Source organism: Corvus cornix, chromosome 4 (assembly GCF_000738735.6).
Source record: "Corvus cornix cornix isolate S_Up_H32 chromosome 4, ASM73873v5, whole genome shotgun sequence".
In the NCBI taxonomy this organism is placed as follows: Eukaryota; Metazoa; Chordata; class Aves; order Passeriformes; family Corvidae; genus Corvus; species Corvus cornix.
The window spans coordinates 17,484,017-17,497,463 of NC_046334.1; the positions used below are offsets into that span (position 1 = coordinate 17,484,017).

At 41.7% G+C, this 13,447-nt stretch overlaps 1 protein-coding gene across 26 annotated transcripts in view; it reads left to right on the forward strand.

Moving 5' to 3' along the window:
• ADGRL3 (adhesion G protein-coupled receptor L3) overlaps nt 1–13,447 on the forward strand; it is a 404,123-nt gene that overhangs the window by 215,634 nt on the left and 175,042 nt on the right. For 22 of the 26 annotated variants that reach the window (XM_010411924.4, XM_010411928.4, XM_010411908.4 and 19 more), the window contains one exon: nt 12,857–12,871. The exons of the other annotated variants lie outside the window; for them this stretch is intronic. In XM_010411924.4, the coding sequence (XP_010410226.2) occupies nt 12,857–12,871 (15 nt within the window). The remainder of the gene's footprint in view (nt 1–12,856; nt 12,872–13,447) is intronic. 26 annotated transcript variants of the gene reach the window in all.

A 13,447-nucleotide genomic window follows, 5' to 3' on the forward strand; every position in this document is an offset into this window, starting at 1 on the left:
CAGGTAATATTTTCCTGCCACTGTTCCCAAATGGAAATATTAGTCAGTCTTTAATTAACCTTGACTATGTTGTTTGTTTAGCTTGCAAGCTATTGGGAGAAGAGTCTTTTCTCACTTAGTAGTGGTCTGCTGCCTGTTTCTGCTCTGGCCCTGGGATATAGGATAAGTACCATCAAAAATAATTGGACATTTCCTCATCTGGTATCTTTGCCATCGTGGCAGTCGCACCCACAGCAGAAATACTATCACTGGCTTGTTGATCCACGATTTTGACTAAATTATGAATCCCAACATGTGAAAGAGGAGCGTTCAGATAAGCAGTTTGGCAACATCTGTGTCACTTAAGTTTAAAATACGATTAAGAGGAGCAAAACACAAGGTATATCCATGAAAAAGCCAGCTTTCTTCATGGCAAACCCCAGTGTTTTAGGAATTTTTTTATATTAAGTCTAGTGTTTACATTAGTTTTTTAACTTTAGGCAAGTGTGAACAAAAGCTTTTTATTTCTCAAGGCCTTTGCTTAAGGGAATCAGCATGACAAGTTGAGAATACGTATAGAGTTTTTAAATTAGCAGGTTTTTTCCTGTGAATGTAAGTAATGAAGTGATTGTTTCATGCCTTTCTTTAGGAAAACAAGGCCTGTTCCTTTTGGCTGTTATTTCCCCTCTATACTTGGTTGTGATGCAGTCAGAGATGACCAGAACTGTAAGCAATGAGATAGATTTTCTGAGACAAGATTACAATTCTGATCCAAAGGGGCATGTGGCTTTGGATGGCAATCATGGATAATTTTAAAACACCTATTTAGGTAGTGGTTTATGGTGTGGTTTTTGGGTTTTTTTTAACTTACACTTAAGTTTTCTTACCACCACCCCTGCCTTCCCCACAAAACACAGAGAGAATAGAAAGATTTTTATGTTCTCTTGCTGTTCATACTGCGGATGTTTTCTTCTGGCTCCACTTGTGCTTCAGGAAGAAATGAGACATGTTTAGCAAATGGAGGTTTATTGTGGGACTTGCAGATCTCTGAAGAGCTCTGATGTACCAGACTTGTCATCTTAGTTTTTCATTGAACATATTTCTCCTGTCCTTGTGTTCATGCACAGCTGTGCATATGTCAAACACAGTTTCATTTCACTTAATTCACTACAAATTGTGCCATGAGCACCTGGTCCAGTTTTCCTCTGGCTTTGTTGCATGACTTGGAGCAAATTGCAAAAATCCCTGTTTTTTTCCCCTTTTGTTGTCCTGAAAACTGGAGTGATAATATTCCCAGAGAGTTTGTGAACTAAGAATTGCTGTAAGCTAATGGACAGTGAATTAAACTCCTGGCCAGCTGTCCCAGGCCACTGCTCCTTGCTCTGTCAGAGTTTCAAGGTGTTGGCATTTATGTTGGCTTCCTTACCTGTAAAATGGAAATATTACTTGCTTGAGTGTGTTTTGGAGGGAGGAGCTCTGTGATACCTACTCTTTGCATTGAACAGGGAGTCCACCAGTCAAGGATGTATTTTTCAAACTGACAGGTCCACTAAAAGATCTGGGGGCCAGCAAAGCTGGCTGCTTCCAGCTTGCATTTCTTGCCTGTTGGCCATGACAAGACTAATGTCGTAGCCTTGCTTGGAAGGTTCCCCATGACTTGAAAACACACACAGCACCAGAGCTGTCCCATCCATCTCTTTTCCTTTCTCTGAGTGTGGCACCAGGAGAGACAGCACCAGCTGCCAAGAGCCCCCAGCACCCCCTCCTTTAGCTTTCAGAGAAGGGCAATCTCTCAGACAAAGTAGTATGTACACTTCCATCCTGTCTCTGTGTCTTGGGTCACATGCACAATCTGTTGTTATCATGAACACTGGTGTTGAATCCATATCTTGTGCCTCCGTTTTTGTGAAACTGCTGTTCAAGTACCTGCTTCTTTAAATCAGAGCCCTTTTTAAAAAAATGGGTTGGTCTTCTGCTAATTTAGACTAACGTCTGTGGAGCTAAAGATGAGGTCTTCCACCTCAGTCAACCCAGGCAGAGACAGCATGGGGACTTTCTTCTTATTTCTTCTATTTTGTGCATTAGCTCAAAGAGAGCATAGTAATGCACTGAAAGTTGTTTAAATTTTAATAGAAGTATGCATTTGTGAGAGATCCCCCACAAGCTCCTGGCAATGAGGTGGGGTACCCAGAGCTCCTCACCAAAGTCACTTCTCTTGCCCTCAGGTTGTGAGGGGGATGCAAAACATCCCAGGCTTTCACAAGCCTGCTGAGGCCAAACAGTTGATTAAACCTTTGTTGGGTTGTGCCTGGGTGTGATCTGAATTTATAATGTGCTGTCACTGCCAGGAGCATGGGTTGTTACCATGCTGGTGTCCTCCCTCTGGGAGGTGAACGTGGAAAAAGCAGACCAGGTTAGCAATGAACTGTGGTGGCTGATGGGTGAGAAGGGTGTCAATGGACGCCCTCTAGGTTGTGTTTCATACTGGTCTTAATGGTGATGCTCCTTAAGCTGTTTCACTTCAAATTTTACCCTCTTTTCACCAGCCTTTCTTATTGCATGTGTATTTGGTCCAACTCTTCTCAAAAACCCTTCCCTCTCACCCCCAAAGTAATGCAGAAGAGAGCAGGATGCAGTGAAAGGAAAGGGCCAAGTCCTCTGTGTCACCATATCAGCATGGCCCCATTGCTGCCCTCTGGGAGCTTCTTGCAGTGTGATAATTTGATTTTTGAGGTTTTGTGTCATCTAAATTATCCAAGAGATTTCAAGTGAGAAGGGGCATTTTCGTGTGAAGCAGGCATAGCCTTGGCATCTGGCTCTGTCCCCTAGATCTCTTAAGGGTCCCTTTTAACACTGTTTCCTATTTTCAGATTACTGAAAGCTGGGCTGAAAACTGAACCTCACCCTTAATTCTTTTTCCATTTTGAATCTAGCAAGATAAGTAAGTGTTGTTTTACATAAAAACTAAGCCTTAGCAAAGCAGACAGATTTATTGAATTATCTCATACCAAAATGAGTGTTTCACTGTCACTTCTTTTTTTTTTTTTCATTTAGCAAGATCTTTTTCCTTTTTTTATATCTGTTGATGCCATGGGGAAATAGCTGCATTGGATATGAAATAGAGAGGGCACCACACATTGACCACTCCAATAAAGTGCACAGTAAATAATGTGCAAGAGCCTCAAAGATCCTAATTTTTGAATATATAATATATTAGAAGTTAAGCTGTTACAAAAGCACAGAAAAAACTTCCTTCAACCTTCATAAATTCTTATGCTTTAAATTAGAAATAGTCTCTTTTTTTGTGAAATGATAGGTCTTAGCTGTACCTAATATTCAGTTCATTGCAAATAGTAAGAAATTTCTACATGTTCACTGCAATATATTTTATTGCTGTAATTTGTGGCTCTCCCAAGCAGAATAATACTTCTACTTCACTGAATATACCTGTGCAAGTTAAAGGTCTCAGATGTATTCCTTTAAAGTGACAGTTCATTCCACCTACGTTCCTGCTTTATATCAGTACTTACTCATTAAGAATAAGCATAAAATACAATGTCATCCTTCTTAGTCCCATATTCAAACAGTGGGGAGCCAAATGCCAAACCCTGTAAAGGGCTCTCTTGGGCTCAGAGCAGGCATTAGCTGCAAGCTAGTCCCTTAATGGGTTTACCTGTGTGCTTCCTTAGGTTAATAGCCCCAGCGCCAGCCTGTCCCAGGCCCGCATGTGCGGCAGCCCCGGCTGGTGGCAGCCTGGCTTGTCACAGCTGTCCCCAAGCGCTGCAGGGACTCCTGGCATCCCTTCAGCTCCTCGGTCAGCTGCCCAAATACCTGAGGGTTTTCTGTGCTGTTGGGTAGGCAGGGATTGCTGGTGCTTAGTGGGGCAGGGAGGTGAGGGAAGCAGGTGAGGAGGATGCTTGTGCGCAGCACAGAGGGGTTTGTGCAGCGGGGTGTTGAGGGGGGACGCCCTGCATTCCGCGTTGCCTTCTGCTCCGTACCTCTCAAGGGGGAGGCTGTGCCAGTCCATCTTGCACGGCAAAGGCGTGCACACAATCCCTCCCATCCCCCAGCACATCTGGAGTGTGAGCTGGGGAAAAGGCATGGGAGCCTTTCACAGTTCATCAGCGCATGATCTCCTTGAAACATCTGCCCCTCAGCTGAGGTTTTGTTGACTCTGAGTACTGAGGGCTGAAGCAAAAGAGAACATGAAATGAAGGCTCCCAAGCAGTTTTCTGCAATACTTGGTTTAGCAGTCTGGAGATGGGATGTGTCAGAGTCATTTCTTTTGGAGTGTTTTAGGAATGTGCCTCCCAAGTGCGAGCTGTGCCAGTATCTTTGCATTGCACATGTGAGCGTATGTGCGTGTGACACACGCTTGGATTAATTATTTAAATCTTAAAATGTTGGAAGTCACTCCTCTGCATATGTGCACATATGTGCACACACACACATACAGCACACTTGTGTTAATTACTTAAGCCTAAAAATGCTAGAAGGCATGCCTTGCTTCTTTTTTTCATCTTCTCTTTTTAAATAGCAGATGTTGTTAAAATTTACACCAGATTGTAAAATCTGTTCCAAAGGACCAGTCTGAAGTCTTAACATCGCCTTCCCCTGCTCTTCACTTGCTCTCCAAAGTGGTTGCAGTAAAATCCCACTTCTCCAGTTACTTTTGTAGGTGTTTCACCAATTCGGAGAGGGGAAAACAAACGTGTCCCTTTGTTTGTCTTTGTGGAAATCTTTTTCTGATTTTGATGGGCATTTTACTACAGCATCCAATTGGAGACACTTAAGAATAAGTACTATTGACAGAGGCAATTGATACAAAATCCTTCCTGACCGTTCTCTCAATAGCTGAAAAGAAGCGGTGTTTTACCTACCAAAGCGTTATTAAAGGAAACTCAGCCATAGCAGCTGCTGTCAGCAATATGCCTTGCAATCAAATGAGAAATATGGTAGATACTCCAAGACATGAGAGAACTGCCAAGGCTTATTGCAGAGCAAAGAGCTTTTCAATAAATGTTTTCTCTGAAGAGCATCAGATTTCACTCACTTCTCACAGCTCAGACATGCCTTGGCAATCATGATTAGCCTCATTTGGGCCTGTGGAATCTATTATTTTATAGCTAGTCTCATAGCTGGCAGGATGACAAACAGTTTATTCCTCTTTGGAGAGAGATCGGACTGAAAGACACGGAGCTTTAATTCAGCGCTCCCCCACCTAAGATATTTTTCCTTTCCCACCTATTGCTTAAGGCAAGACATCTAATGTTTGCTTCGATGGCTCTGTCAGGCTTTTGGCATCCCAGATTTATCTCTTGCCTGGATGAGGACAAATCTTTAAGAAACTTAAGGATTTCCTTCATTTTAAAGTCGGGTAAGGAGGCAAGAAATATATTAAAACAAACATGCAAATGATAATTATTCCTAGTTAGCTGCATTTACCTAGATGCCATGTGATTTTCCTGGACATTTGAAATCCCAAAAGGAGGAACAAGTGGGGCAGTTATCCTGGTCTGTTTACCTGACCCAGTTACAATGGCTGAGTGAGCAAAGGGAGTAAGACCTAGACTCAAACTTGCTTACAAGAGCTCTCTGGGGCTAGATATTACCAGACAGGGTTATTTATTTCCCAAACAGGTGTTTTGTTGTGGATCTTTAACCATTTTGTCAGTTTGTCTCTCTGTACCCTGTTTCTGGGCACTCCTGGGCTGAGCTGGCAGCACTGGGAATTAGGTGTATGTTCCTGCCCTCAAAAACCACACTCAGCAGCCCTGGAGGATCTAACCCTGCTGCTAGCACATCTTGGTCCACCTCTATGTGCACAGAAGCCTTTCTTGACAGAGGGGAGCAGCATCTTGGCACTCAGTTTGCCCCCAGACCCTTTTCAGAGGGGCACTATTAAATAAATGTTCTTGGAAAAAGCTCAGCTATCTCTCTTCCCCCCCCCCCCCCCTTTGTTTAGGCTTGGAGCTGTAAGTAATGCACAGTAATGCCTCTCTCCCATTTTATAAAGGAGCTTACAGCTTTAATTCATGTCTCTGTTGGGGAGACTGGATCTCCACATCTCGTTTGTCCTTAGCTGCAGGGCTGTGTTGCAAAAGGCTGATGGGTGCTCAGCATCAGGCCCTTCATTGGCAGCAGGAGCCAGCCACAGAACAAGAACAAGTGCTGCAGAGGGTCAGCCCTGCAGTGCTTACCTCCCTTTTTGGAGCTGTGATATCTCTGTTTTGTTTTGTTTTGTTATGGGAGAATGATGTCCAGGTGGCTGATTCTTCTGTAATTTAATGGCAGCTCACTCATCTGCTGTTGTGCTGGAAACAATACGAGGCCAACTGCCAGGGAAAGTTTGGCTGAATGACCTGTAGCCTTAATTGAATTTTGCACAGTACTTGTACAGTCCTTTTTTTTTTTTTCCCCCACCTCATGCTTACTCATCTTGCTGCTTCTTTTTTAATTGGTGAATTTAAAAGCAAAATTCTGGTGCACAACAAGTTGAGAGCAACTTTTCTGCTTGTGAGGGTGGTGAGTGGTGGCCAGTGGTCTGACAAACACTTTGACTAGCATAAACAACTTTTTTGTTTCCCAAATTATGGGATAAATTAGTTTTTCAGGTCGCTTTGTCTTTGAAATGGTGCTCTAAACATAAAATCTCATCTACAAAAGAGATTTATACACATGAAAAAATCAGATATTCCTTCTGAAGATGAGCTTTGAATATAACAATTCCTGCTGCTTCTTTTCTTTCCAGTGCAGTATATTTCAGGACTCATTATATCTTAAGTGAATTATCTTTACTTGGGAAAAAAATATTTATCTCTTGGAATAATACATTTAGAAGTGCAGCACAATCACATTCAGTATCTGCTGAAGCTGATTAAGTGTCTGCTTCTTCAGAGAAGCCAGTCACTGTGACTGCCACCTGGAATAATAATGAGAGGAGGAAGGCAAAGAAAGAATAGAAATTATTCACAGAATTTCGGGAAATCCAAGTGTTTGCAAAATCGTTGAGAACCAGCTTGCTGTTTGCTGCTCTTGCAGGGGCCAGGCACACAGCATGGATCTGTTTAATCCCAAAACTCAGAATCCCTGAGTGTCATTTGCTTTCTGCAGGAGAGATTTTTGGTTTTCTCTTTACAAAATATTTAAAGGCATATTTTTTTTTGTGTGCTTTGTTACCTAAAATTAGGAAATGAGGTAATAACTTTTATGCTCCTAGAAAATTCGCCTCGAGGGGACAGTGCCATGGAAAAGCATTTGTTTTTACTTGGGTTTTGTGGGAGAGTTCATGTGAGAGCTTGGGCCTCTGATGCCTGTCATCCATTATATGAATGTCTTAACAAAATGATGGCTTTCTCCCAAAATAGCCTGAAGTTTGATCTATAATACACAAGGCAATTTTGTAGGAAGCCATAACTTTTTCATCTCACAGAAACCTCTAGTGGACAAGACTTAATGTATATTAGTGGTTTCCTGGGTCCTGATGATTTTAAGTTACACTGACAGGTGTTTTAACATTAATAATCCTTAGTTTTATTTCAGTGAACATCTATTAAATTTAGTTATTATGTATTAAAAAGCAGACTGAAAGCACTGACATTTTAAGGAAGCCCAAATTAATGGTTTGAAAGGTTTCACAAATTTATCAGATGAATGGAAATCTAAGGAGGAAAAAAAACATCCACTTATGAGAAATGACAGCTTTGATTTCTCCAGATCTACAGATACCATATTTAAGGATCTAATTTAGGTTGTGGTTCGTGAAAGCATAGATTATTGACATTTCCAATCTCTGTACTTCACAGCAGAATTAATTAGGAGGTGATAATTTCAGGAATGTGTTACATGAAGCCATTGTAGCGCAAAGTACTTGTGGAGCACCTTTGTTTACTGGTGCTTGGATATTATATGAAAAATGTAATATGGAAGTCAAGCAAGTGAGATTATTCCTCCCTTTTATTAAATAAAGGATTAACTCTTCATTTGCTGTGAAAGGCAAGCATGTGTCCTGTGCAAGAAATCCAGACAATTTTTTTTCCCAGCTTTATAGGAGGGAGTCTGATGAGCACACATAGTTACATACAGCCAAGAAGAAGGAAGTACTCTCTTTACTGAAACCTTAAAATAATGTTACAAACTAAGTTACTCCCACCACTGTAGTAGTTTAAACCTGAACAACCTTTAAAGCTTAGTTTGTAGAATAATTTTTGTCTGGTGGAGAACTCCATTGGAGAGGCTCGAGGTTGAATGTTCTTTCATAAGAGAAATTGTCAGCCACAAGAAAGATAATTCGTGGTGATATACTTGATAAGAATAATTTCTCCATTCCTCTGGCTGTAGAATGAAAGTCTGTGCTTTACATTCAAGTGGCAGGTTGCTCTTGGACTGCAGATTCCGGTAATGTTAATAGGGTTTGTTCTCCATTTAAATGCGTTCTAGAAAACCCATCATGATGAGAAAAAAAAGAAAAAGTAAAGGAAGTCTTGGTGGCAAAAAATGGAAAGATAGCAATACTATGTGTTTGCAAAGTAGTCTTAGAAAACCTAATTCTTCCATTCTTTGTGCTTGCTCCTGAGTCAAGACTTGAGGACCCTGTTGAAAGTTCAAACTTTTGCATAAAAAGCTCAGGAAATGAGTCTTCCACTGGGGCTAACAGGACTGGAGTTCAGTTGTGACTTGGGGACAGCTTAATGTGGAGGTTGGGGATGAAGGCTGGTCATTGTGTCTTCTGTAGAGAGGACAGTTGCAATGAAGGAAGTGAACCCAAAGACCATTGTATTGCTGTTGGTTTTCCTTTGCCTAGAGGTAAAATATCATCTGACTTTCTTCTGCCTACAGCTTGCTGCAGTGGATGTGGCTGTGTTCCCATTATCAAGGCATTTGGGGTCTGGTGACTGCCCACGTGCACTACAGTGGGACCCCAGGCTTTCCTAGAAGGAGTGGGTGGATGAGAGAAGTGGTGCCATGTACTTTGTTTTGTGTCTGTGCTGCTCAGAGTGGGTGCTGAACTTGGCTGTGTGGTCTCTTTTGTCACTTTAATTATGTGTGGGGAGAAGAAAACGAAGCAGAGATGGGTACTTCTGCAGCATGTTGAACTTCAGGTTGCCAGAACATGTCATATAAATGCCGAGCTAGTGCTCTTAGCTTTTTTCTGGTGAACCATATATGGGGGGTTGAGTGGGTTTTGAAATGAAAATTTATTTTTGCTAAAAGAAGTATTTTCATGTTTTAATGAGGCTTTGAGCAACCTGGCATAGTGGACCATGTCCCTGCCCATTGGTGGGTGGTTGGAACTGGATGATCTTAAAGGTCCCTTCCAGCTGAAACCATTCTGTGATTCTGTGATTTTCATTCCCTGGGTTTAGATACATTTATTTCAGATCTGCTGCTGCCCTGAATTTTGAACGTGTCTCTTGTTAACTTTAGCAGAAGAACAATGTGACTCCAGGACTCAACCATGCCTTCAAAAAGAGGAGCACCTTCATCTGTGAGCAGGCCCATTGGCATGCTTTGGGGTGCCTTGCTAGATTTGCAGCTGCTCAAACATGTCCCTGTTCTACCTAGGACCCACAGGTGGGACTGTGTGTTAGGGAGAAGCACCTAAATTGCTTTTCAGCTTCACCTGCCTACGCATGTGGTCAAGCTGCGTGCGAGATGCAGCAGCCACGTCTGGCATGAAGAACACTCTCAGCATGGCTGAGAAGCTGCAGCTTGTGCTACTAAGGTCAACCTCAAAAACCTGGGGGTTTTTGTCCTTCTGTTTTGTCATTAACTATGTGTTTAACACTGGTCTGAGTATATTGAAACAATCAGATCTGTGAAGCACAGGAACAGGGAGTGGATGTCACTTACTCCACTACTAAACATCTGCCCTGAAAAAAGCCAACTGAGACAAACAGCTAGCAAAGTACAGGGCACAAATTTTTGCACTACTTTTGCAGTTGTCTTTTAACATTCCCCTTCTCACATAATTTTTTTCCAGGAGTTTTATGCTGCTGTTGTGTGGGTTTGAAGCAGTGCCAGGGAGACAGCTCTCTATATGGCTCTGCCACCGTGCGCTTGTGCCTTAAATAGTTGAATGCAATTCAATGTGGCGGTAAGAAAATGAGCAGTTAATGTTGTTCAAGTGTTAATTGTGCCCAGAGTGTGTTTTCAGAGTCTCGACACAGCAATACTAAGAACATTTAATTAATGCTTTTGTGCGATTTCTCCAAACGGGTGGCAGGAGTCTGCTTGGGGATAGGCTGTAGTGGCTCATGATTGCACGTTGTCCTCAGTTTTCCTTCCATCTGAAGAATCATGAGAAAATCAGTGTGTGTGGAACGTCTTGTTTGTAACTCCCCTCAGATATAGCAAGTGGTTCTTGATTTCCTTTTGGCCTCTGGCACTGCTGAAGTCAATGGCACTGGCAACCACCGTAGGGAATCAAGGTGAAATACCCTTGTTCTTCTCCAGTACAGCCACATCAGGAATGGAAGACCTCACTATAAGAGTAAAAGCTGTGTATGCCTGGTTTTTTCTGCAGGTCTGTGTAGGAAAGTAAGGTGCACCCTGTGCTATAAGCAGTACTTAAATTCTGTTGATTGGCACAGACGTTACTGAGATACAAAAATATCTGTAACTGGGCAAAATGAAACAAATTCTACCAGTACTTTACAAAGACAGTTTTGCAGTGGTATGTTGTGTAACTGAAGGAGTAATCAGACTCCAATTAGACCCTTTCTTTTAATATTGTTCAATGAGCTAAATTTTGAAAGCTTCTCATGGAGAAGAATAAAGAGTATGTCGCCCCAATATAAGCTGAGTAATTATTGAAATTCAAAAGCATTAAGTCTTAAATCAGCAGAGGGAAAATACGTATTTGGGGAGACATACAATGGAAACACCATTCAGAAGGTCTCCAAAACACATCGTGTTTGTAATTATAAGAGAGCTGGATATGGCACTGAGTGTTAATAACACATATGAGCTATTCAGGATAAGGGTAATCAACGCTTCAGGTCACTCAGATCAGCTGGTCACAAATACATTATCTCCTCTAGAAGCTTCTCTCTCCCTGCTTTACAACATCATGCTGTTGTTTGAGTGCATTACAAAAGCTTTTGCACATTTGGAAATGTAAATTACCACCTTCTATGTTACCAGAGGTACTGTATACCATCAGCCAGGAGAATCAGCGTGAAGCCATACATTTGGGGATCTGTCACGTTGCCTTCTTGCTTTTGCCAGGGACATTTAATGCTTTTCTGAATACCTTACTTAACTGTGACCAGCCACAGCCCGGGAAGGGGAGAACAATTGCTGTGTGGGTTTCTCCAATTGCTAAGTCGGAGCCTTTTAATCTTGCTGGCTCCTTCCCTTGAAAAATCAGATTGCACTCAAATGCATTGTCTCTGGTCCCTAGAGCCCTGACAGCCACATGTTGAAAACGTTTACCTTTAACCTTAACCTGTTACGAGATTGAAAGTAGCCTGAATCAAAGCCCAGGTAAAAAAGCCTGTTGAAATTCGGAAACACTCGTTATGGGAGCTGCAGTTAGCTCCAGCTGTATGCCTCTCTGGACAGGGAAGTGTAGATCCACATGTCTAGCCAGAGCATTTGCAGCCCTACCCTGAAATTGTTCTTGCACTGAGCCTGCTACTCCCCATCCAAATGAACAAGACTTTAGAATGCAAAGAGGTTTGCAGTGCCAGCACCAGAGGACAGTCACTTGGCAAGCGTCTCAGTCTGGAAGGGGCTGAAGTGAACTCTGGGCAGCAGAACCAAAGCATGCGTGCACACCTTTGTGTTCCTGTCTTGCTTCTCCAAACAGAGATCTCTCAGCTGTCAAAGCCATCCTGGTTTGCTGGCAAGTTCTCACTTCTCCCTCTGGTATTCGTGGGGCCTGTCTTCTCCTGCGCCTTCAGGGAAGAGGCCCCATAGAACCAGCAGTTTGCTGTTTGGGTCCCCACCATGCTGGAAGAAGTCAGGGCCTGTGCCACAACTGCAGGAGGCTTTTGGATGAGGACTCCCAAATCTTCTTGCATGAGGTTGTTAGGTATAGACACTAGTACTGAGCATTTAGCAATTAATAAGTGCACTTCATTTATTAATTCCACCTGAAAGGAGTTTTGTCCAAAGGGACGCAGCCTCTTCAGCAGCATTATGATGCACGGTGAATACTTCACATTAAAATATCCAGCAAGTTCTGGGGTTGGGCTTTTTAAATAGTTACATATTTTTGTCTTGTCAACACTGTGAATCTTTGGGATCTTGTTTATAAGTGCTACAATGTTTCCAGTGCTTTTTTCCAACTCTTACTAAAGCGTATTTCTCCAAGACAGAGGACAGGACTCTACGAACATCCACGGACGTGCTTCATTTGACTCCTCTGAGTTTTCTTTTCATATAATAAGTGAATATTCTCCTGTTTTAGGTAGGGATCTCTGTTTTACAGGATTTTGGCAAAATATATGAAGACGTATATTCTATAAGGTTTCTCCCTGGAATTTTTATTCTATGCATAAAGCTATATCAGTCATATTTCACTTTATGGGTGTTTCATTTTGCTCTGTGAAACTAGTCCAAGGTTCCTGCTGACAAGGTAGAGTCCAGGGGGCTCATTACATCCCAAGTGTTGGGCTTTTTTTTCTTCTGCCAGATTTTTCTAAAGTTAAAATTTATCTGTATTTTGTTCAGCTTGTCTGCATATTATCCAGTGTATATATCAGAGGAAAGGTTTATATATATATTTATATATATAAATGCTCACATACCAAAGTAAATTAATAAAGCTTCCTTTTCTTATGAAAGAGGTAAAGAAAAGTACCTGGCCAATACAGTACCATTAATCTATTCTCTTTTCTCCTTTCTCTCTTTACCTCTCTCTCTACAATAGAAGTGGAACAAAAAGGTAATTAAATACCTTTCAAATTATATATATATATTACTTATGTATAGGCTAAGTTATTTAACAGTTTAACGTTTTAGTTGAAATACTTTGTCATTAATTCTCACTACCTTTTTGTTAAAGTTTATTTAGTATCTCTGCTGCTCAACTTCACCAGATAACTCATATTTGCTGAAAAGTTTTTACCAGTGCCACCTTTTTTTTTCCATTAAATTTCTATTCAAAGGCTTAGATAACTCATTTTCCTGCCCCAAAGAATTTGGAAGGTGTGCATACATATGTATGTGCATAAGTATATCTAATTATGGCATAAAAGCCTCGTGGAAATGGCACCCCTTTTTCAGCAACTCTGCGTGGTTACTTAGACTCCAATGGATCTATATAATTTTATACTGGTTATTAAATCTGATTTTCCTCCTGTCTTGCTCTCCAGACATTACCAATTTCTGCATTTACAAAAAAATAATCAATTATGCTCCGAGCAGGAAGTGTGAAAGTGGGATCCCATCTTGCCAGCCCCATGCTGCCAGAAGCATGTGGTGGGATACTTCTTCATGCCTCCCTGCCGCCCATCCATCC